This window comes from Lissotriton vulgaris, chromosome 4_1 (assembly GCF_964263255.1).
Source record: "Lissotriton vulgaris chromosome 4_1, aLisVul1.2, whole genome shotgun sequence".
In the NCBI taxonomy this organism is placed as follows: domain Eukaryota; kingdom Metazoa; phylum Chordata; class Amphibia; order Caudata; family Salamandridae; genus Lissotriton; species Lissotriton vulgaris.
The window spans coordinates 1843541119-1843566679 of record NC_141691.1 but is presented as its reverse complement, the minus strand read 5'-3'; the positions used below and the strand labels follow the sequence as shown (position 1 = coordinate 1843566679).

The 25561-nt window shown below is 47.4% G+C and overlaps 1 protein-coding gene across 1 annotated transcript in view; it reads left to right on the top strand.

Annotated features, from left to right (window-relative positions):
* EXT1 (exostosin glycosyltransferase 1) overlaps positions 1-25281 on the top strand; it is a 344101-nt gene extending 318820 nt beyond the window's left edge. The window contains exons 8-11 of the mRNA XM_086966142.1: positions 3643-3732; positions 11703-11863; positions 18712-18883; positions 24787-25281. Of these exons, the coding sequence (XP_086822268.1) occupies positions 3643-3732; positions 11703-11863; positions 18712-18883; positions 24787-24972 (609 nt within the window). The 3' untranslated portion in view covers positions 24973-25281. The remainder of the gene's footprint in view (positions 1-3642; positions 3733-11702; positions 11864-18711; positions 18884-24786) is intronic.
* The last annotated feature ends 280 nt before the right edge of the window (positions 25282-25561 follow it).

The following is a 25561-nucleotide window of genomic DNA, read 5'->3' as shown; positions in this document are numbered from 1 at the left end:
CACCGGTGATTACCACACACTCCTGCCCGACCTTGCTAGCCACAACCTCTGTATAACAACCTACCCCTGCTACCCACTCAGGGGTACTCATGATCCCCAAAAAAACCCTTTCCCTGTCCCCTAACGCCGCTTGTCGAAAAAAGGAACACTGACCATACGCTGCGTCCTCCCTCTGTAAATCTCGCGATAGCTTATTCTCGTATATATTGGAACTACTGTGTCGGAAAAGAAATATACCACAACCTCCCGTCCAATGTAGTTCAACATCCACCCATAGCTTCGCATAACCACAGGCCTCCTCCATTATTCCCACAATTATACAAAATATTGTCTGAGCTAACACCACCACCTCGCTCTATCTAAGAGCGCCTTACCCTTGCGTAAGGACCACCCAATCCTCCTGTTAGACTGATTGTCGCAGGTTGCCCATCCATCTTACCCTACTGGCGACATACGTTGAGGTTCCCAGAAAGCCTGATGTGGTAATGACGAACTCCTATGCTAGATATAGTACCAGTGTGCTTAAGCGTGTATAAGGAAAAGCATGTGACAATGAAATGAATATCCTCGGCCTCAAGGCATGTAAAGCTTGCACGCGAGCCCTCCACAATTGTAGCCCCCAATGTCATCTGCATTGTAATCGTGTAGAAGGAAAGCACAGGACAATGAATTGAATATCCTTGGCCCCAAGGCATGTAAACTTGTACGCGAGCATTCCACCATTGTAGCCCCCAATGTCATCTGCATTGTCTTAAAAAGAGGCGACGCCCTCACCAAGTCCCCCGCTGATTTGATTGGTAAACACAATTTCATCTTTGCTACCAAGACTAGTCAAGTATTCCTCTGTGCCGTTGTTCCATGGCTGCCGACGATCCCCAGGCCGCTGGGGGCCCTGTGGGTGTGAGGGACTGCCGAGCCCGCCTGGGGCCTTCTTACTCCCCAAGCCGCTGGGGGCCCGTGGGTGGTGGGACTGGCGAGCCCGCCTGGGGCCTTCGTAACCAGCCGCGTCGAGACCCTCGTGTACTCCGGGCCTGCTGCAGGAAGCACAGCCCTCCCTTCTCCTTGGTGCCGCCGGGCCGCCCCAAGCCATACCAAGTCTGGAGCCCCACGCCGGCCGCCCCCCTGCCAAAGAAAAGTACTGCTGGTGTACTGGGACCCCTAACCGCGTGCCCCCCCTCACCGCCCCCCTGTTTTTCCCCCCACCTCCTCGTACCCTCTCCCTATTAACCCCCCTTACCCCCGGTGTTCATGCCTGTGCTGAGTGTTTAATGTTCCCATACAGTTACGTGGTGTTTCTAACGAGAAATACCTCATAGAATTATGTTTCCCACATCCCTGCACTAGTCAGGGTGGTCACACGAAGGGGGGCTTCAATGGCTGTGACTGACACTGGTGTCTGTGAAATGGGTGGTGTCACACAACTTCAGACTTAGGGGAAAAAAGAAAGCAGGCGGGCTTCTTTCAAAACGGATGATGATCGGGGAGTCTGACTGGGCTGCTGTTCGAGCCACCTCCCGACCTCGCGTCGTCACCCAGAGCAGACAATGTGCAAAGGTGCACTTGAGCCCTTCGTATAGAAGTGGCGCAGAGTAGACATAATTGTTTCTCCCCAAAACGTTATCTCTCTCCTGACAGATCGGCTATTCCTGCTTTATTTCGGGACATACGCGCCTCAGCCGGCAGTGTCTGAGGAGCACTATGAATGATGCACATTAGCCTACACTGCATTGTGCATGCTCCGTTTACATACAATGTGCGGTCATGTCCATTCTATCACAAACCAGAATTACAAAAATGTCCCTTGGCTCGTAACCAATACGCCGCCCTCCCCGCCGATTCCATTCCCAAAGACTGCGGGGCGCCGCTGGCAGCGCGCCTCGGCCGCCCTCCCTACATCCTTTAGTTTCCCGCCCCGCCTGTCCCAAACCTACCTGGGAATACGCAAACTTCTGTGGCGGCGCGCAGGTGATGGCCGCCCGCCTCGCCCAGCCAGCATCGAGGGCTCGCCCCTCGCCATAAAGCCGAAAGTGCAACTATGCCGAAACCGGGATTGAAACCGGGTCCCCTTAAAAATAGCGAAAGCCGCCGAAGAACTAACAATATCCATAGCCTCAAGCAGAAAGACAAAAAGCTCCTGACTAAACCCGTTCCCAGCCACCAGGTCTCAGTATCTAAAATGGTGGCTGGGAACACTCTGGAACGCTATTTAAGCTTTGGGCTTTGGGCTCCTTTTGGGCTGCTTTTGGTCCGACCCCAGCCAGCCCAACGCGGCAAAATGGCCGCTCGCTTGTTCTCCCCCCTTCCCCCTCCCAAATCTGCCCGGGGGGCAGACCTCGCGGCTCGGCAGCCCCCCAAACCCCCCTTCCTGCGTGTTGGAAACCTGGTGTGTCTAGTAGGCCTTTTGTGCGGCTCAGTTGTCCAATTTAAGGATTAACCTTGACGGTCCGCATTGAGCTCATTTCGTAGAGTTGAAGGTCCTTGTGGTCCATGCTAGGAGTTTGGGATCCATATTCTAAACCGGGTCATTGCTGGGCTGCTGGAAGGAGGAGCCATCACCGTCAGAGTATGAGATTAGACATCTACTTTGAGATGGTATTTTGCCCGTGGACGCAGGCAGAACCGGAGGACACAATATGTACCTTGTACCCTCCGTGCCTGAAAGAGCACTGCCCCTCCCTGCTGTACCCGTGCTCGTGCACACCCTGGCGGCGCTGGGTCCCGTGCAGGCTTAACAAGGGAAAGGTCAGCGCCCCTGTTAATCCGCCTGCTAATGGCTTCCGACTGAGTCAGTGGGCATGTAAACTGTGTCGGGAGAATTGCCTCTTGGCCGGCGTGGATTGTTGCTGGCTGATGTCTGAGCGCTCTCCGTGAATCTAAAAAGCAGCACGTCTCCGGCAGGCATTTGTAGGTGCTGACCTTGGAGCAGCTGTTCCCACAGCCTGGCCTCCTGCGCGGATCCAGCCATGCTTGTCCCGTCTCTGCTCTTTAAGCAAGGCTCCCTGGCGTTGCATGCCAAGTGGCTTCAAGGCGGCAGCGCGCGCGCTGATGGGCCCTGCGCGGAGGCAGCGCGCGCTGAAGGGCCCTGCGCGCGGTGGAGGCGCGCGGAGCCAGCCATGCTTATCCACCATCACTGCCCTTTAAGTAAGGCCCCCTGGCGCTGCATGCCAAGTGGCTTCAGGCGGTGCGCGCGCTGAAGGGCCCTGCGCGCGCACTTGTTCGAGGAGATGGCGCTGCTGCTCCCGCCTGGAGCTTGTGGTATGTTGTCTGCCTCTGCCGTAAACCTCCCCGCCACCCCCACAAGTTAGTTTTAGGCGTAGCTACTGGAGTTGGTTTTGTTGCCACGAGACTGGCAGAAATCCAGTCGGATGGGTAAACGCAACGCATGAAGCTACACAGGCGGGATGATAAACATGACGATTCTCTTAGGCGCGAGCCCCTTGTTGAGTTCGTGGGCATAGTGACCTTTTGTCAATCCTTTGTTTTCATGTATCCCGAGTAATGGCTGCGCTTTAAAAATGCATGAATCAGATCTAATCCAGAACACGGTATTTGTCAGAGAAATAAAATGCATGAACACATGTTGGGTGAAGTTATTGAGAAGCTATTGATTTCCTACATTTTTTTTCCTGTTTCTCTCCCCAGGTCATGAGCAGCCGTTTCCTGCCCTATGACAACATAGTGACGGACGCGGTCCTGAGCCTCGACGAAGACACGGTGCTCTCTACGACCGAGGTAAGTGTGCGACGCCCGCTGCTGCCAGGGCCCTTCAGCGTGCAGTGAGTGTGCACTGCACCACGGTCACAACGGCTGCGCCACCACAGAGAAACCGCAGGAGCTGATCTGCGCTTCACGGAGGGGGGAGGGACTGTTTAGACTGCTCCCCTCAGTGCCACTTTTAATTGCAGCATTGGTGCCACCTCCTGTCATGGCGAGCGCTCATTTTTTTTTGTTTCCTGTTAATTGGCCCCTCAATTTGCATACGCTTCTAATAATGTCGCTGCAGGCAACCAGGCTGGCGTGGAGACGGAAGCGCTTCCTCCCCACCCCGGCCCTTGCGCTCCAATTCATGGGAAGCTGCCGGGTGGGTGCATTTGTTTCCCTAATGAATGCTTCTCGCCGGCCCTCCCTCGGCCTGTGAAGTTCCCTCTCGGCAGCCCAGCCCTCAGCCCTTTCAGCAGGGAGTGGGAGGGGCACCGCCTCGGGACCTGGATGGCACAGTCAGTTCCTGTTGGGGAACTTCGACCCGCTGAGCAGAAAATGAAATGTAATTATGCTTTTCGTACGTTGGGCAGGAGGGATTAGGAAGAGTGCTAAAATAATAAGAGCAAATGTCAGTGTTCTTGGTTTTAATTTTCTATACACAGTGAACCACAAAAGCATGGGGAGTGCACCTTTCACAGCTGACTCATATCCACCTGCTCCGTTATAGTTTAGTTATGGAGCACCAGATATGCTGAAAGTACAGCCCCTAAGCACTGTCAAGAAGCAGGTCTCAATCATTTTGAACTAAGAAGCAGGTCTGGACCAGAAGACTGCTGGCAGGCCTGCAATTCCACAACAAGCATTGGAAATGCAATTGGTCTTGCATTGATTTGAGTTGGAGCTATTGGCATTATAAATGTGAATGTTGTTTACCTATGAAATATATATATTCCGTACCCACCTTAATAAAAATAAAGAACTCCGTTGTGTTTTTTTTAATGTAGTACACCTGCAATGGTGCTGTAGCACTGGGAGTGAAAATGGCAGTTCTGTTTCCATCTTACCAAACAAGCCGTATAGTGAGGGTTCAGTACCGCAGGTGTCACTAGGTGTTCCTTGGGACCTCTTTTCGCCACATATGGTACTGCACCCTGCAACATGACTAGGCAATGGATATGGTGCAGCAGTGAGGGATGTCGACTGGTGAGCTGGGGATCCTGGTTCGAGTCTGCTGTCAGGCTTAACGTCTTGTGATAATGGGCTGGTTGTTTAATTTCCGCAAGCCCATGGCTAGGTGCCTATATAAATAAAATAATTTGTAAAGTAACAAAAAATACAAGCAAAATAGCAGTGGCGTCTGAGGGGTGGCGTAGGCCAGCAAGCAGTGTTGTGGGAAGGATGAGGGGAAGGTATGGGGAGATTAAGGGATATAATGCAACAGAAGCAGTGTGGCGGGAGTGCACAGGAGATGAACCACGACAGCAAATGATGCAACAGAAGTTTCACTGCAGAAGTAAACTGAAAAGTTAACGAGCAAAGAGGCAGGCCTACTAAAAAGAGCTTGCTCAAGTATAAACAACCTGACCAGTAAGAACACATGTAAAAGCGGCAGACCTCATGGGAGGATACAAAATTCCAAATGGAGGTACTGCAAGTGTATTCACCAGCGAAAAGCCCCCATTTCTAAAGGACAGCAACAGTAACCAATGGAAAAAGATGGACTTTTTATAAGTTCATATCCTAGATACAGCATGTCTCAAAAGATAGGTCAAGCATTGCCTTGGCGAGACCTAAAATCTGAGGCACGTGACAAGTCTCCTTTTAGGAACCCTAAGAATGTACCAGTCCTAATGAGGTCGGTTCCAGTACAAGTGAGCGAGTGTGTAAGAAGGGAGTCTCAGGAGATTAAACTTCTGTTGCCAGCACTCCAGTGTAGTTTAACAGGGGATCTCATCCAGCAGCGGTCAGGGTAGACGGAGGTTTTTTTTTTTAAGCCATATGCCAGTATACGTAATGTGGCACAGAGTTATTTTTTATGATATTCAAACATTAGTCGAAAATACTCCATAAAAGGAATTTTAGATGAGAGCCAATGACAGCACTGCCTATTAAAAACAGTAAGTGGAGATTCTGGCATTAATTTATACATGCAGCATGCTTCTTGTGTGGCAGGAACGAGGTTACTCTGTCGTTTGGATCCGTTTTCTTTAATAAAAAAGATAAAGTTTAAAAGAGGAAGTGTTCACTTGCATTTCCAATGTACTGTATGTAGGAGAAGGTCATCTGATGCTTATCAGGCCGTCTGGGTTCATGTAAACAGTTGGCCACACTGTCACACACTGGGCAGAAGCTATCCGTGAAGTACAGTCATGTCCTCATTTAAACTGTTGTGGCAACTACTCTAAAATCACAAGAATAAGCTTCTGAGGGCGGAAGTTGTCCTTAGGGGTGATTCTGAAATAGGAATCTTATTTGGACAAAAAATAAAAAAAATCAGAATGTTTGCTGGAAAATGGTTCGCTCCATAGGTGTTTGTAGATGTTTTTGATGCACAGGGAAGAGATGTAGCACTTCTACCAGCCTCACAGCTATACACCACCAACATTCTGTCTCTCTGTCTGTCTCTCTCTGTCTGGATCACTTCCTGCGCTTCTCTCCTCCTGCACTCCGTTGCTTTCTGTTGCCTGATTGCTTCTGCCTTCACCTTTCCACTTGATGCTCACACATGTGCGACTCCCCATTCCTTCCCTACACCCACACCTTCATGTTGCTTTCTCTCCATCCATGTTCTCTGGGCCTTCTCCATGTTGCTTTTGTGTCTTCGCCATCCATTACTTCGATGTTCCACTACCTTGTGTTGGGTTGATGTTTCCCTCACCATAACTTGTATTGCTTCTACTTCCTGCCTTACAAAAAAAAAACTCTTATGCCTTTTATATTTTTTACTTACTGATCCAGCTTGGATCGGTAGCTAAAAAGAAGAAAAAACAACGTGGCCGCACCCTTTTGTAGATGCATGCATGTGTTGGCCACATCAAAAGCTTTAGTGGATTTTGTTTTCCATTTTAGCAAGGCTGCCCAGTATCATTTATGATTTGTAGAATGGCAAAACATTTTTTTTGACAAAGCCAGTGTGTCACAAAGGTTAGACCTTTTGGGTTTCGGAAAACCCTTTACAAATAGTTTGGAAACGTTCTCTAGAACTCCAATGCAAATCCCAGTCCTGCCCTACCTGTTACATTAATTAATCAATCAGGATTTGTAGAGCCTGATTGATTCACCCGTGAGGGTCTCAAGGCGCTGTCAGTTCTCCTATTGGTTGAACATGACTTAAGATCCTTTCTGGTGAGGCTCTGAGATTCCTGGGAGGGACCTTTGGTCTTGGCTGCCAGATGGGAGAAGGACAGGTTTCCACTGTATCTCTGGCAGATGAGACAGGTGGCAGCTTGGACAAGGTGTCCGTATCTCCTTGAGTCTCTTAGCTGGTATAAGGTCACATGTTGGTTAAGGTACCCTGCACCTTTGTTTTGTAATGCTTTCTATGCATGGGTGAGTAGTTTGTACTTGCATCTCTTCATGACTTGTGGCCAGTGGAGTTTCCAGAGGTGAGGGCTTATGTGCGGCTGTCTGGGAAGGTTGAGAATGAGCCTGGCCGCTGTGTTCTGGATAGTCTGGAGTTTCTTCATGAGTTAGGCTGATATTCCTTTGTGGAGGGTCTAACAGCAGTAGACTCTGCTGGTGATGAGAGCGTGCAAATGGTTTGCCTGGTGTCTGATGGCAGCCATTTGAAACCCTGCGTAAGCATATGGCGTGTGGGGAAGCAGGCGGTGGAGACGGCACAAATTTGATTCTTCATGGATAGCTGGCTGTCGAGGATGATGGTGTGTGTTCAGTGGGTATCGGACCCAGCTCCAGGGGCCACCATTCTTCGTTCCAGTGTGTGTCCCTGCCTTTCCTGAAGATCAGTACTTCTGTCCTGTCAGTGTGGAGTTTGAGGAAGTTGTTGCTCATCCAGTCGGCAACATCTTTCATACTTCTTTGGAACTTCTCTTTGATGGTTCTGCGATTGTTAGAGAGAGGATGAGTTGGGTATTTTCGTTGTAGGAGATGATGTTGAGTCCATGGCTGATGACGATGATGGCCAAGGGGGTTTATGTATGTGTTGAAGAGGGTTGGGATGAGCCTTGAGGTACCCCACAGGTTGATGTTCTTAGGGTGCGAGTAGTAGGGAGGTAGGATGATTTTCTGCATTCTTCCTGTGAGGTATGATGCAATCCACTTGAGGGCTGCTGCTCGGATTCCGATATGATGAAGTCTGTTGATCAGTGTATGGTGGTATAAAGTGTTGAACACTGCTAAGAGGTCCAGGAGTATGAGGGTCACTGTTTCTCCCTGGTATAGCAGCATTCAGATGTCCTCTGTGGCTGCGATTAGAGCGGTCTAGGTGCTATGGTTTTTTCTGAAGCCAGATTGGGAGGGGTTTAAGAGGTCTTGGTTCTCCACATGTCAGGTGAGCAGGATGTTGATTGCCTTATCGATTACCTTGGCTGAGAAGTGGAGCAGAGAGATGGGACTGTAGTTATTCAGTTCTCCTGGGTTTGTGGATATCTTCTTCAGCAAAGGCTTCATGTCGGTGTATTTCCAATTCTGGGATAACTGGGCTGTGGTGATCGAGGAGTTGAGGCCCTTGGTGAGTTCTTTGCTGATGAGTTTATTGCCAAGGTTGAAAGCATGGTGGGGGCAGGGGTCTGTAGGTGCTCCAGAGGGGATGGATCTCATGATAGTTGCTGTATGCCTCTCAGTGAGGGGGGTTCCATGAGGTGAGCTATTGTGGGTGGGTGTAAGTTGGCGTGAAAAAGTTGATGCGGTTTGCAGCAGGGGCTGGGGTCCGAAATCTTGGTAGATGGTATTAATTTTGTTGTGAAAAGGAACTGCCAGGGCTTCGCAGAGATCTTGCGAGGGTGTGATGTTTTTTTCTGTTTCTGAAGGGGTAGTGAATTCCTTCACTATGTTGAAAAGTTGCTTGCAATTGTTGGAAAGGTAATTGATGCAGTGGCTAGGGTGGTCATCTTGGTGTTTTTCAGGAGGTGGCGGTACCCACGGAGGGCAACTTTGAAGCATATGCGGTCCTCGAAGCACTTACTGGTGCGCCATCTTTGTTAAGTCTGTCTGCAGTTGCATTTCTGGATTTTTAGTTATGTGAACCAGTAGGGGTGTTGTGTGCATTTCTTGAGGTTGGTAGGTTTAGTTGGGCAACTTTTTTCAGTGCTTGCTGTGATCCAGTTTAAGTTGTCCATTGCTTGTTTTGTGTTCTCGGTGGTAGTGGGTAGGTTGGAGTTGAGGACGTTGATCCAACCTTGTTCTGATACCTTGGACCAGCTACACTGTGTTGGGGTGGCGGTGTTGAAGGGTTCAGAGATGCTAGAGTCTGAGGTTGGCCATACTTTCTAGGAGGTCAGCCATGTTAGTGTTGTCTGTGTTCTTGTAGTAAAAATTGAGGTCTCCTAGGAATATGTAAATATTCAAGTCAATGGCGATGAAGTCTTGAATGGCGCTGCAGATGGGAGGGCATTGTCCTGAAGGCGGGGGTGCCCTGGATTGTGGATTTATTGTTCGTTTGAAGTGGGGATGCTCCATGAAGGGACTGGTGTCATCTGTGGTGGTAGTGCATTTGAGGGTCTCTGTAGATGATGGCTATGCGGCCGCCACTCACATTGGTGCGGTCTCTGTGTGTGATCCTGTATCTGGCCGTGGTGGTTGTAGATATGTCTGGTGCTGATGCAATGTTCAGCCAGATCTCTGTGATGAAGGCTCTGTCTGGGGCATGGGTGGTGATGGTGTTCCAGATTTCTGTGGTGGTTTTTCCAAGTGAGCGTACGTTGATCAGCAGGCAGTTGACCTCTCCGGAGGTGTTGGTGCTGGCCCTGCTGCTGGGTGTGAGTTCCGTAGTGTGGCTGTTGTTTTCCTGGTGAAGCAGCAGGTCAGATTGGAGACGAGGCCTTCTTCGATAGTCCCGGATCCAGGGCTTGTAGTTCGGCCAGCGTGTAGCGAAGGCTATCCGTGGTGGCTGGAGTCCTGGGGAAGAGCGAGGTCCATGTCAATGCATGACTTGTACACTGTGCACGTCTGCTGCATGGGTGCGGTGCGGTGTCCATGCTGGAGGACGTGCAGGGTCTGTTGGAGGGGGGCTGTGGTCTCCGCAGGTGAACTCACCAGGCGCTTAAGGGAGCAATAGCAGAAACGGGGCGCTGGGAGCAGCAAGCCTGTAGATGGAAGACTGGGTGGCCAGGTGAGGGACAACCGACAGGTCAGGGTGGCTCCAGCATGAAGGGTAGGGAAGAGGTCCGAAGCAGGAGCAGCTGGACAAGGCTGCCCGGGGCAAGGAAGGGGTGCAGCTGGACAGACAACTACTCGGAGCCTCGAGCAGGATGAGATAAGGGAGGTGGGGGTGGAAGCGCCTTGCATGGTGACTGGGCCAGAATGCGGCAGGGCGCTGGACCTGTACTGAGGGTGTAAGAGTGGTGGCCCAGCTTAGTCTCCTACGGGCACTGACTGCCATGCACTTGGCCCCGGCTTCACCAGGGCGCCGCCCGCACAGGGTGGAAAGTTTTATGCCAAATCTTTTGTGGCGGGAGTGAATTTCTGGTTGTAAAGACTAGTGAAAACATGGAATTGTGGGAGGTGGTCTGTAGGTACTCTCACCACGCCCATTAGAATTAAAAACCACACCACGTAGGAAGAGAAGTCATGTAAGGGAAGAGATTTTGCTGAAAGTAGTTTTTTTGCACCTCATGTCAGAGCACTACACAGGTGGCTCCAGTACCACTCCAGCAAAGGAGGCTGTTAGATGTTTTACTTTCTGTTTTATGGCATGGCTGATTTAATCTTTGGCTATTCATACTCCGGCCTAAACAATAACACAGCTTTTGTCACCCGAGAACACCCTACTGAAGTGTGGGACGTCAGAGGGGTGGGACTGGCTGAGAATGTAGCCGTTGTTTCCTCAGTATATTGACACTTCCTAAGCAGACTGGAGATTAGGCCTGTCGCGAAGGGATTTGTTTAAAGAAGCCCGCAAATGACCCTTTGCTGTAATGTATAAATGAATGAAGGAAGCCACACAACAACTGCACCTTTGTGCTTAAACGTCAGCCCTGCATGGCATGACTGCATAGTGTGGCCAGGCCTCCGAGGATATGTCTGGCTTGCCTTCTGAAAGCTTTGTATAAGAAATCCGAGGAAAAATGGAGCAAGGAGCTGATAAGCGTAATGAGTTCAAGTGTTCATAGTGTCAGTGCCCTGTGAGAAATAGACTTATCTCGGATGTCCTTGAAGAGCTGAGGCCAGCAGCTAAGCAGCCTTCCGGGGCCCGTGAGAAAACCACACCTCCTCTCACTCGAGCTCTTTTATTTCTAAATCAGTAGATAGCAGCGAGGATACAAAGGTACTGAGATGCAGGGCACCATTTACTTGTAAACACACACACACACACACACACACACACATATATATATATATATATATATATATATATATAGATATATAGATATAGAGATATAGATATAGATATATAGATATATAGATATATATAGATATATATAGATATATATAGATATATATAGATATATATAGATATATATAGATATATATAGATATATATAGATAGATATATATAGATATTTATATATAGATATTTATATATATATATATATATATATATATATATATAGAGAGAGAGATATATATTTTAATATTCGCGTTTCTGTAGAGAGCTATATAATTTGTAATGGGTCGTCTGTAAATGTTACCCTGATTCACCACCTCTTCCGTGTACTCTTTAATATATGGATGTACTTAAGTGTGAAGTGAAATGCCAATTGATATCTTCATGCCCTGAAGTCTTTGTAGAATCTGCTCGGTAGCTTGACCTGTTTTGGAAGTTGAAAAGTAAACCTGCATCTGATGTTTTGCTCCTTGTTTTCCATTCCTTGCTTCTGCAGGTGGACTTTGCCTTTACAGTGTGGCAGAGCTTTCCAGAGCGGATTGTCGGGTACCCTGCACGCAGTCACTTTTGGGACAGCACAAAGGAGAGGTGGGGCTACACTTCCAAGTGGACAAACGATTATTCCATGGTACTGACAGGAGCTGCTATTTACCACAAGTAAGTGCTTACAGGCCTTCTGACAGGTTTAACCCCTTCGCTGCGGCGGCAATTCCGCCGCAGCGCTGGGGGGGCGAGCGGCGGCCGCATGCTCGTGACGGAGCCGCTCCGTCACAAGCCGCGGTTGAGCTGTGCTCGTGACGGAGCGGTTGCGTCATGGCCCCGCCCGCTCAGAACGCGCCGCGCAGGCGCGGCGGCAGGGCCATGACGGAACCGCTCCGTCATGAGCACAGCTCAGCCTGTGCTCGTGACGGAGCGGCTCCGTCATGGGCATGGGAGGGGTTAATGTGCCTGTGGCATGTCTGGTGTGGGTATCCTTATCCTGCTACTATTGATCACAAGCTGTGATGGCAGAACCCACAGAACATCCAATCATCTGTCAAGAGCCTGTGAGTTCCAAAGCGCTTGAAGCAGCCGGCTGGGCCCTAATCTCCCAGATCCTTGATAGTTCCTTTTGAAATCGTGAATCTACTGTCTTGAATTTAAGGGCAGGTGTCATTATGGCACCGTATTGCTCAATGTTAAGAGATTTGAAACAGAAGAATGTATCTATTACTGTGAACATAAGAACTATCTTTCTAAAAATCTTCAGAAGCGGTCTCAAAAACCATTAAACAATTCCTTGAGATGAAGTTGCCAAGTAAGTTACGTGACTCACGGAGATGCAAAAACTGCAGCTCACATTTAAAATGTTAAATTTAATTCAACTGATGCTGGAATCTGAGAGCCACGGTTCGATCCCCGGCGGCAGGTCAGCCCAGCACCATGTGACTCTGGGCAATAGCTTGCTTAATTTTCCCGACGGCCCCCAGCGCTGGAATGCCTCCAGGTAACTGTTCGCGCTTTACAAATTCTGGATTTACATTTTTATTCCTCCACTTATAAACCTATAGAGAATAGCCATGGAGAATAGAAGAATGTCGCTAAGCTGGAGTCATTTTTAGATCTCGCCTGCGACAGCACATGTGCTCCACGCGCTCTCGCTTGCGAGGAGTATTGTGTCCAATAGAGCCTGCCCATTGCTTAGCAATCTTTGGCTTCCATTGTCGATCTTCTTTGCTGCCTCCTAATTTTCCAGTGCATGCTGGGCTTCACTTTCGTTTCTTTCTTTGGAGCATGAACCAAGCACAGATTGATTCAACTTAATTAGTGTATGATCACGCTGTGATTGAGGTACATATTTCAGGACTCTTCTCTGTTTCCAGTTCTCGTACTGCTTGCTCCATTCGTGGACATTGTTTATATACTGCTGCATCTTTTGGCTTTCTCTACAACTAAATGAAAATTACATTTTACCTGTATTGGATTAAGCGTTTATCATGTGTAAATGCCACACTAACAAAAAATGTACACGTCACGATGCTTGCCGCTGCATGTCTATTTCTGCTGCCTTTCTGCCATTCATCCCTTTAACGCCTCATACCTTTGCTTTAATTTTGAGTTTGATTTCTTATTTGTTTCTTACACCCACAACTGTTCAACTCTATGCCAAGCTGCTAACTTTTAGCCAAGCAGAATAACATCCACACTGCTGTAGAACATGACTGTAAGACCATGCCAAAGCAAATAGCTCTTAGATAAGCTAAATGGCTTTGCTGTAGCTTGTTCTGTCCATTTGGCGCTCTATAAACCTACCACATGAAGCAGAAACAACCAGACTAGGAAACCTAACTCAAGCATTGCCTTTCCATTAGGAGGTTGCTCTTGGAAGAATTTAAGCATAGCCAGATCCCTCCCATCCAGTCCAGTCCTTAGCACCCCTCAAGCTGATTTGCTCAACACAAACAGGGTATTTTCTGGTAACATAACCTGTATTTGTAAAGCGCACATTGACCCAAGGGTACCTTGATGCTGAATAACAGATGCTTATTGTTACACATCTCAGTGGTACTCATCTTATGGGCCTTCGAAGGATGAAATGCCGAGTGGACCCGCTGGGATTTGAACCTGTGACAATGAGGTTGAACGCATGCCCTTACAGCGGACACGTTAGTCCACCAGACCCTGATCAAAAGCTTAAGATGAAATTGCTGGTGCTTGAAGCTGTTATCTCCCAGCATGTCCCATTGGGTCACAGGGTGGGCTCAATCAGAGATGAAATGGGATGCACCACACACCCTAAAATTGTTGCTCTGCTAGAGGTAATAAATATAGTAGCTCCTTATTACAGTTGACGCACAAATGTAATGTGGCATATTTTAACATTGTTTTATTTTTATATTCCATAACTACTACAAACACTGACATTTTAATGTTTTCCTTTACCAGGTTCCTTGACTGAAGCCTCTTCCACATTTAAGTTACCTACTTGCTGGCATTGTGTGCAGAAACCAAAGTGTTGAAGCGCAGCAGTTCTCAAAGAGAAAGTCTGTAGTAGACCAATGAGGCATCTTAAGTGGCTGTAGTGGTGGGCGGGTTCCCGGACAGGTTCTTTCTGTTAGGACATTTGGAAGAGCACATTAGACACTTAGGAAAGTTTCAGTTTCCACAGAGTGATGGGGACTGCTTCATCCTCTTCTCCCCTGGTGGAAGTATTCCAAGGTGCCAATGTTGGTTATGTCCTCGCAGGATGCACAAAAGAGTACAGGGACCATTGAAAAGTTGACGCTTCTGCAGAGAGTTCCAAGGGTTGCCTTACCCTTTACCCCTAGAGGTAAATGAATTCCAAGGTGCCCATGTATACATGTCGTCTCGCATCGATTGGAACAGTGCATCCAACACACTAAAACATCTTTCAGATTTTCCAAAGCTTGAGGAGCAGCTTAATCCTATACGCCAGTGGTTCCCAAACATTTTCAACCCGAGGCTTCCTTGACCCATTGGCCATTGCCAGTGGCTCCCCACTGTTACTTTTGTTTTGGAGGGTGGGTGTTATGTAAGCCCAGCCTCTGGAGTACTTGCATTTTTCTCCAGGGAAATATTTGGGATGAAGCTGATGAAGATATTCTAATCAAATATGTAGTGTGTTTCGTATTACTAAGGTGGTGCCTCTAATAAAATATTCCTAGTTACACTTCTTTCCCCATGCCTTTTTTAGAGTATCCTCTCGAACTTTTTTATCCCACTCACAGTGCTAGACAGCACCCCTATGAAATTAGGCCCCATTGACAAAGTGTTTCTGCGCTTAAAGAATATTTGCATGCACTTCCATTTCTACCTATGTCATATGTTCTGACACACCTATCTCAGCAGGGTGACTCACAATTTTTTAAACCACATACAACTTTATTTTTACTGTCTTCTCCCTAAAATTGCCTCCAAATTAATACAAGTAAAATACATTCCTCTGATTATTATTTTTTTTAATGTCCCTCTTCCTTTCTTCCAAATGTTGGCATGCCATACACAGTGTTTTACTTCCCTGTGCTCAAGGAGAGAGCAGGCCTGTCGAAGTGTGTGTACTGAAAGAAATTTGTACTGGAAGTACCTATGATTAAATGTACAAAAGTCAATACTTAATAATACTTATGGCCCGATTACGACGTCGGACGTATCTGAGTCCGTCCAACAGTGTTTGGGAACTGGGACCGAACGACCTCATGTCGTCTGTCTCAACCCAGCAATTGAAATGCATTCCTATTCTTTACGATCCGAAATTGCCTTCGGGAAAGAAAAATTTCTTTCTTGAGTCCCCTCACTCACTCTTCATCAGGACCACACAGGGACCAGCCCTGTGTTTGCCACTCCTATTAAACCTAAATGTGGAAATGAAAAATTAAATGAACAAAACTCTGCCACTAATAAAGCATGCGTGATTATACATACAATCTCTGTCACGTAGTGTATTTAGTATTGAGCAGAACTGTGCTTCATGGACTCGAGGGGGGCGGTGTTCCCTGAGAAAAATGTTCAAGATAGAGGAAACCGCATTCAGACACCTATTCGTCTCCCCGTCGGACCGCATCCGTTCATTTAATTTTTCATTTCCACATTTAGGTTTAATAGGAGTGGCAAACACAGGGCTAGTCCCTGTGTGGTTCCGATGAAGAGCTAGGGGTAGGCTCGAAACATGTTGATCTTACACAGAACTCCTACCCATTACTGTTCCGTTTTTCTGTGAAACTTCCTCTTTTAGATATACCAACTTAGGAGCGATAAAGTATTTTAGCCCACTAGCGAGGTATTTTTAATCACTTTCACCCACTCCACCACACTGTGCACCACACATAGTCTTCCATTTCAGTGCTCCTACGTAGTTTCCGCAAGTCGTAGTGCGCCCCAGTTTATAGAGAACTGGGATGGCCCCAATGATGTAGCATGTCACCGTGGGGAAACCCTGGTAAGTGAGGGGACTCAAGAAAGAAATCTTTCTTTCCTGAAGGCAATTTCTTTTTTCTTTATATTTTTATCGGCATTTACATGTTACAGAGTACAAAAGTGATACACAACAAATTACAGGTTTGTAGGGCAATTGCATAGGACCTTGCGGGTTTCGGTGGTGGTTGTGCTTGCATCTGGTTCGGAGATTGGTTGTACAGTCTTCTCATGTCTGCCCCTAGTTCCTGTGCACATATGACATTTAACATAAAGGTTGATGCAGGTGGTTGCGCTATAGTTGGAACATAAAACGTGACCTAGAACATAAAATTGGCGGGCGGGTATTTAGTGTCAGGTCGAAAATGTCGTCCTGGAATAGTGTTTGGCTGCTTTTGTTCTTCATGGCGGTTTGTAAGGGTTTAGTAATGTCTAGTTTCGGCCACATTTTTCTTTTTGGGTTCTTCCATGGTGTGTTTGAGTGCAGTGTTGTCCGCTCCTCTGAGAAATGTCACCCAGTTCAGCCACCCTTTGAATTTTACTTTGGAAGTATCTTTCCATTTGGCTAGAACTGTTTTCACTGCTGTCGTCAAGAGGAAGTCTAAGAGGGATCTGTCCTGTTGGGTGGGTACGTCTGTTGTGATATGGGCAGTGGTAGTTGTGGCGAAAGCTCGGTCAAGAGTGCAGCCTATGGTTTTGTTGATGAAATTGACTACCTTTCCCCAGAATTTGCTGACCTTACTGCAGTGGTATATGAGGTGCGCAAGGTCGCTTTTTTTCTGTTTCGCAGTTCCAGCATCTATCGTTCTCTTTCAGGCCTATCGATGCTAGGCGCGCTGGTGTCCAGTATGCTTGATGTAGTAGCGAGAATTTCGTTTGTGCTAGTACCGGTGATATCATGTTTTTTGATGGGGCTGCCCAAAAGGTTTCTAATTCCTGTTCTGTGAGTTTGGTACCCAGCTGTGCTTTCCAGTAGTTGGTGTTTTTGGTGTTGTCTGGTGGATGTGGGGCAAAGTAGTTTGTACAGGTGTGAGACCTGGTGACCATTCGTGCTTATTGTTTCCATGTAGTGAAAGATTGAGGGTTTGTGCTTGGTTAGCTTTGATTTTGTTAGAGCTGTTTTGATAGCCAGGAAATTGTATAGGTTTCTGTCTGGGAGTGCGTGTTGAGCTTGCAGGTGGATATTGATTCAAAGCCTTTTTCTTTCGACTGGGTCCTCAAACCAGAGACCTTGGGTTTTATTTGAAATATACACTAAGGAGGACGGACCAAGTTGACATTATCCTCTACCTCCCTTCCGTGAATTCCTATTCTTTACAACAGGAACATAAATTTCGTCTGGAATACATATTTTCATTTTAAAGAGTTGAGGTGCAGTTCATTCTTGCACCCGGTGGCAGGCACCTCACGGTGCCTGCCACCGGGTGCAGGGATCAACATGGGGCACCATAGGTGCTCCCTAGGCTGCCATCTGGAGGCCTTGCACCCATAGGGCCCTGCTGGAGGTCCCCAAAGTCGGAATCCCAGAGCCTTTCTGTGTCTGAAAGGCTGGGACAGAAAGGCTGTTGGAATATGCCATCAAAATGGGTTGGTAGGTCAGGAATCCGAACAGCCTATTACGATGCTGTGGGAACGGCCCCGACAGACGGTCGGAGCGGTTTCCTACAGCATCATAATAGGGCCCTTAGTGTGTTTAATAGACAGGACAACTGTACTTTCCAGATCACATGCATTGGTGTAAAATGCATTTGGAAAAAACAAAACTATTAACGAGTCTAACAAAATAAATCAGGCATCTTACTTTGGGAGTGTTGGAATGTGGTAATCCAGTGTAATATGGAGGTCATCTCTCTCAACATGCCATCAATTAAGCACTATGTTTACAACTTTAGGCATGTTATTTACAAATCATCAACATCATGCATTTAAGTCTAATTAGTTTAATTGAAGCCAACAACCCCTTCAGCATTAAATGCATTAAAGTGCTTGGTGCACAGTTCCCCTGGCTAGGTTTGGGAACCACTGTTCTACGCTGAAGCATTGCGCCTTATGCTGCTTTGACGCTGTTGGTAGATAGGGGTAATGCAAGGGAGGCTTACTGAGAGTCCATTTACAGATACAGCCATGCCATGGTTCCTGTGGTAAAAAGATTGGCTCAGAACTGGTGCACAAATCAAGCACGTGCGTGGTTAACTTTTATTGCTGAAGGCCTAAGCATTTGTAACTGAAGTATAGCCCCCTTTGCATTGCGTAGCTGAGCATCAACATCGGATGCGGCATTGGTGCCTGTGTTGACTTCCTACTCTTAACCCGCCATTTTGGATTGAACTCCCCATCTTTGTTTTTCCGATGTTTACTTGTAAAGCAATGAATTACCATCCATTCAGTTTTCACATTTCACTAGAAACGAATCCAAAATGTTTAGCCTTTATTAGTAATGTTCCGCTTGCAGAAAACGACTTTGTTTTGACTAAAAAAGAAGGAAAATCTTTACTTTGGAATTGGACAACGACACTGTAAGATGACTTCCAGTAATGGCTGTTCACTCAAACCTGTTACCACACCTCTGTAATTGTTTTTCATTCTATTTTCAGATATTATCACTACCTGTACACTAATTACTTGCCTGCAAGTCTGAAAAACATGGTTGACCAACTGGCCAATTGTGAAGATCTTCTCATGAATTTCCTGGTGTCCGCTGTGACGAAATTGCCTCCCATCAAAGTGACACAAAAGAAACAATATAAGGAGACGATGATGGGACAGGTAGGTTTAGAAAGCATCCTCGATCTGTTATACAAGTGTTTCTGTTGTCTTTAAACATGTAGCAAACATGACCTGTAGATTTGGAAGCTAAAATCGGCATTTATTCCTGCTTTTCTTCACTGAAACAATTCATACAAGAGGCAGTGAGAATATCTGGTCATGTGCCCTACTTTACGCCTCTGTAATTGAGCTGGAGAATAGTCACGCGCGTTTTGCCAAGATTGTTTACCCATCATACAAGCTGAAAGGAGTCTGAGAAATATTGCATGGATCCTTCACAGTGCGGCTTCCTCATCTCGCGCCCCGCAGCAGCCTCCTTGCTGCTCCATGCCTTCCCTTTCAAGCTCTCCCCAGATGAGGGTGCAAGAGCCGTGCAGCTGATTGTCTCTTGGAGAGGAGGACGCCTTACATGTGCTGGGCACTTTAGGCTGGCATGCCCCCTCTTAAATGTTTATGATCCGCAGTTTTCCTGCTGTTCTCTCTGATCTCCGTTTTATGGATGGGCTTGATTTACAACAGAATCTGAAAATGGCTTCTTACTTAAAGCACACTTTCATTAGTGCAGTTTCGTTCCTGTATTAGTATATGGCCCCCCACATAAAAAGTCAGGACCTTTATGGATGAGGAAGGGTCCTTTGTGCTGTATTATGCTCTATGCATACGATGCTGCAGTGGTCCCAGCCCTGTGACATGCTGTCCTCACAGTAGACAGGAGGGCCCCGGCAGCAGGCTCCTGTTATGAATACTCTAGTATAGCGCTTTGTAGACATTTTCATGCGGGCCAAGAATGGCAGGAACGTCAGCCTGTTATGCATTGTTTCAGGCGTGTTCTCTTGTGTGTAGGCTATCAGCGGTACAAAGTCCCACATGAAGAGGCATGCATGTGAAGCACTACATTGACATAAGTCTTCTGACGCTAGCCTACGCTCTGATGCTTTGGGTCCGGACAGGTGGGGCATGTAATCTTTCCTGTGAATAAAGCGTCTATTGGGAGGTAATTGGGAGCTGAGGTAGAGAGTTACTGCCCACGCTACACTCCCCAGCGCTACCACCTCTCATGATACGGCAGATGTATGGGAGCATCAGAGATATGCGTGTATATTCACATATTTGCCTGAGCAGTCTTGACTGCTTCAGTTCTGTCGCTCTTATATATGTTCCCTGCAAGCATTGCTTTCTGCATCCCCTGCCTAAGATCTGTCTAATTAATTGTCCCGTCTCCTTATTGTCCAGTAAGTCTATTGCAAGCCTGCATTCCTCACTGCAACGTACAACAATGTCTCAAAAGGGTGTCAGTAGGAGGACAATTAGAATTAGTACAATTAATTACTGAAGAATAAATCAAGAAGGGGAGAAAACCAGGAAAACGAGATACTTGGCACAACAAACTGTATTATTACATTTACATATTTGACATATTCAGTTTCATATGATCAAACAATTGAAGAGTTGCACTGCGTTACATTAACTGCCATGTAACCTGTTGGATACTGTGCACAAGTGCACGTGAAGGATTGTGACGGCGCAAGTGGCACGTGAGGTAGTATGTACAGCGACGGTGAAGGGCGCCATGGCGAACAAGTGAGTTTTAAAATTATACTCAGTCAGGATAGCAAAACAGTAAATGATAATGAATACAAAAGTAATTAAGTATGGTATCCTTGAGGGGAGCGCCGAAAGTTCTGCTGTGAAAGTCAACGGCGTTTCGGCCTGTAGGGGTGTTAGGCCATCATCAAGACCAGGTTACAATAATTTATATCGTAGTGCTGGGGATAAAGGGATATTCACATATTTGTATACAAATGAACACTCGTGGGTGGACCAAGGCGAAAGAGTAAAGAGGAGAGGGATATAATTTTAAAATTTGGGAGCCAAAAGTGGGGAGGGTGACAGAAGAGGTAGAGCGCCGCAGTAAATTACTGCACGTCTAGACTCCAGGAGGGAAGGTGAGAAAAGCGCTAGTGACCGAGTACGATGGACCACTTACCTTTGGGGCCACACCGTCAGGAGTCCGGAGTGGATGTGCGCAAGGTCTAGGGAGACCATAAGCGTACCAAGGATGGGTCTAAGGAGAGTAAAGTAAGGCAAGAGTGAGAAGGGAGGGAAGGAAAGGCGGGGCGAGAAGGGGGGGTTAGCTGAGGAAGGATAGATATGGGTGACTTACTGTAAGGGTAGATGTGGAGGTCCCAAGTGGTGACGGTGGCGCGCGCAGTGTTGTGTGTTGAGGAATGCCACAGCTGCTGTTCAGGAGAGCTGAAAAAGGAAGGGTCCAGTCAGAGGAAGGCTAGTGGTGTGGGGGGTGGATCAAGGCCAACCCTGTGTCGGAGGTGTGGGCCAACAACGCTAGTCCCGGAGCAAGGGCAAGAAGGACTAAACGCGGACCGTGATGGATGGCCAGGCATGTCCATCGTGGGGCAGAAGTTCCCTTGACGGTGATGGACTAAGGGGGAAAGGTCCGCCTGAGGGGAGGCAGACTGGCACACTTGGTGAAAAAACACTGCGATATAAAATATTGTAACCTGGTCCTGATGATGGCCTAACACCCCTTCAGGCCGAAACTCTGTCGACTTTTACAGAGGAGCTTTCGGCGCTCCCCTCAAGGATACCATACTTAATTACTTTCGTATTAATTACCATTTACTGTTTTCTATCCTGACTGTATAATTGTAAAGCGCACTTGTTCGCCGTCACCCCCTTCACCGTCGCTGTACATACTACCTCACGTGTCCCTTGCGCCGTCACAATCCTTAACGTGCACTTGTGCACAGTATCCAACAGGTTACATGGCATTTAATGTAACACAGTGCAACTCTTCAATTGTTTGATCATATGAAACAATGTCAAATATGTAAATGTACTAATACAATTTGTTGTGCAAAGTATCTTGTCTCCCTTGTTTTCTCACCTTCTTGATTTATTCTTTAGTAATTAATTGTACTAATTCTTATTGTCCTCCTACTGACACCCTTTTGAGACATCGTTGTACGTTGCAGATGTTTGCCCTAGTCTCAGGGTATATGGGCTACCTCCTCTAGTCTGGTATTGTCTCCTCTCTGCAACAGCAGACAAAAATTCAGACGTAAGCTACTTACTATTCCTGCCTTTATTCGCCCAGTCTGATGCATGTATATGTTTATTCTCAGTGACATAATGGTGGGGCCCCCATAAAATGTGTTGAGGGCCCCGAAGTCTCTAAAATCTAGCAATAACCCTTTAGACAAAAGTTCGATTGGGGCCCTCTGGAATGCTTAGGTGCACCGTTGATGGTTGAGGGCCCTCCTGCACCGCAGGGGCCTGTGCTCTGCCTCTGCTCATTCTAACCCCCAGCTAATGTACCAACACAAAGCTGGCAAAGAAGTCGCAAACACTGAGTGATTGTGTCCTATATGTAAATACGTTGGCAAATTGACAGCATTGCTGTGTGCCAGAAGAATGTGCCCTTCTATTGAGAATTGGGTTTAACACCCTGACACAGCTCGGTGCTTGCATTTTTTAACATTCCCTTATCGCTTAGCTCTCGAGTCCTGGGATCCGCATAGGCTATGATGACCTGGGCTTTGACAACCCAAGGTGCAGTAGCCTGAATAGCGCATATATATATTTTCAACCATTCCATCCCTTTTTACAGTTCCAAGCACAGCAAGCAGTTTTCCCTCATTTCATAAACCTTGACGTGAGGTTTGAGAGGCTATTGAAGTTCATGGTCTCCTTTACCGCATTGTCTCCAGCTGTAGTGATGAACAACTTGTTCATTTAATATAGTACCCCGTGTGACCTGCCCACCTCAAGTACAAAGACAAGTTGATCTTTGTGAAAAGCATATGGCATAATAGATGCATCATTGTGTAAAGCAGTCACCCATTGCTTCCATTACGTATGCCTAAGGTGAAGTAGAAGTTCGCGCCAGTCTCGTGTCGAGTTGAGATTCCGAGAGCAGGCTGTTGACAGGGTTGTATGCTGCTCTGGTAGCTTCTTCAGCCTCAGCGCTCAACTTAAATTTATGGAACACCCCCCCCTCATGTTTGTATAATATTCAATACATTGAAGCCACTTCTCTGGAATAAGAATATCTAGTGAGGGGAACAGTGGTGGCCGGTAAGTTTTGTGGGAGGGAGGCGGACAGGACACACACATGCTCACATACACAACACTCACAACCAGGCGCGCACACACACAAACACATTCATTCACAACACTCTTACCTAAACATTCATACATGCACGCACGCACGCACCAAACAATGTAAAAAGAAAATACATCACACTTCCCTTCAGCCAGCTCTGCCTCTGAGGTTCCAGGAGGCTTGGGACTGCTGCCTTCCCTCATTGGCTGACCTGAGGTCAGCCAATGAGGGAAGGCAGCAGTCCTATCGTCATCACAGAGCGGGATGGGGTTAGGGAGACTACTGACCTCACCCCACTCTGTGATGAAGTGTACTGATTGACACTCGACCCTGGGCGCTTCAGGGCTTAAAACTGAAGCTCCCAGGTGCGAGGCAACCAGTGACGCTATCACTCGTCACTGAGGGGAGGGCCTCAGCAACCTTTGCTGAGCTGAGAAAGTCACGCCCAACGAAGCTGTGACTTTCTCAGCCCAGCAAAGTTCAGTTCAGGCAGCCAGGAGCCAGCACTTAATGTGAATGTGTGTCTCCTGGCTGCTTAAACTGAAAGTGAATAGTGTCTGTCAGGCTTACTTTTGTTCAGCCTGACACACTGTTCCATGGGGTAAAAAGGGGGTGGGGCCATTCCGCCCAAATGGACCAGCTGCGCCTGGAGGGGAGAAATCTTAAGGCATGCTGATTGGCTAAACTGAAACAAGTTATCTCGTATGTCAGGTCAACAAGCTAGCTGATCTGTGGGTTGATGTATTCAGTGTACAGGATAGAAAGGAAAAATGCCAGTATCTGTGTCTAGCTACAAACCAGGTGAAATTGGTTATAACAAAACCACGTTGATCAGAGGCGGCCTTAGGCATGTGCAAGCTGTGCCACCACGCCAATATATATCCTTTATATAATAATCCTCTGAGGATGGATACATATTTGTGTGGCGGTCCCTGGCAGTGATTTGGCAGCCTCCGGCTCTGTTCCACTTCCAAACACCCTGACCCTCTTTACTGGTCTCCGCGCTCTGCCCCGCCGGACCCCCTCTTCCAGGGCCCCTACCTACGCTCTCTGCCCAGGGCCACCATGAGCCTAGAGCCGCCCCTGCGTTGATATTGGGTCTCACGCTCCGAGTGTTGTAATTCGTCTTGTAGGTCTTCCACTTTCTTCCAAAGTATTTGTCCTTGGTTGGGCTCTGCCAGCTGGTCTCCAAGCTCCTGGTGCATTCTGGGATATTGACTTCTTTAGACAACTTCCAACTATTGCTTAGCGCTGCTCCCCTCCTCTTAGTCAGTGTGAGCTCCCACAAGCAAGCACCCCAACATAAACCCCCCCCCCATACACACACCATGCTTCCCACACTCCCCGTAGACCTGCTACCCCCTCTTTTCTACAAGCACATCTGTATTATTTTCAAATGGGTGATTTTTTGTGAGTTCATTTTTACTAAAAGAACATTAGCCTAAGGTCATGTTTTCAGTCTCGTGTTTTAGTCTTGCCTACTTTGTAAGCTGCTGCATGGTGATGTATGTGCTCACACACAAGCCTCATCACACAATTGAGCGAAAGGGGCCCTCTTTGGGAAGGGGCTCGAGAAGGCCTGCCACGGACCAGATGTTTTCCTCACATTTAAGGGTTTAGACAGATTAGTCCGTCTACAAGTCCTATTTACCGAAACGTCCCAGGTCTTTCCAATTAATTGTTAAACTCCTTCTTTTGATCGTCCTCAGTGGCGAGGTCATGTTTTGTCTTGGCGCTCTTTAAAGGCTGGTTTGTTTAACTCTGTTTTCTGCTTCTCCAGACTTCCAGGGCCTCCCGCTGGGCCGACCCCGACCACTTCGCCCAGAGGCAGACTTGCATGAACACATTCGCCAGCTGGTTTGGCTATATGCCGCTGCTCCATTCGCAGATGAGGCTCGACCCCGTCCTCTTCAAAGACCAAGTGTCCATCCTGAGAAAAAAATACCGAGACATTGAGCGGCTCTGAACACTGCCCTGGGACTGAGCTCCTCTCTGCCGGTGCGGGGCCGCGGACAGAGCCCCCGCCGGGCTGAACAAAGCAACACATGGTGCTTGCAGGGACACGAGGCAAACGGTTACTCCGCGGAGGGGTTTTCTCGAATTCATTGCACTGGACTGCCGAAAACCCAGCCCACCGGCTCTGTGCTCTCAAGAATAGGCTGTGTACAGTTTAATTATGGAACATTAAATAATTATTTTTGAAATGATTGCTATGCAGGTTTAAACTTTTTTAATGATCAATAACTATTAAAACAGAGGTCTTTCTTTAATCAAATTTGTGTTCACTGTGTCTCAGAAGTCGATCCTTAATTGTTTTTAGAATGCTATTTATGTCTTTTACTTAATCCCACTGAGTTAATCGCTGTCTTCGTACCGACCAAATATCCAACCTTCCTGCAGAAAAATGCTACAGTTTGGCAGACATTTGACAGAATGACTCTAGTTAATGGTTTAATAATGAGCTCCCTTCTCATGTCGGCTTCTGTGTAGTTACAGCGCTTCCTTTGCTTGCTGATAGCACCCAGATCACCCGTCATTTCGCATGTGCTGCGGAT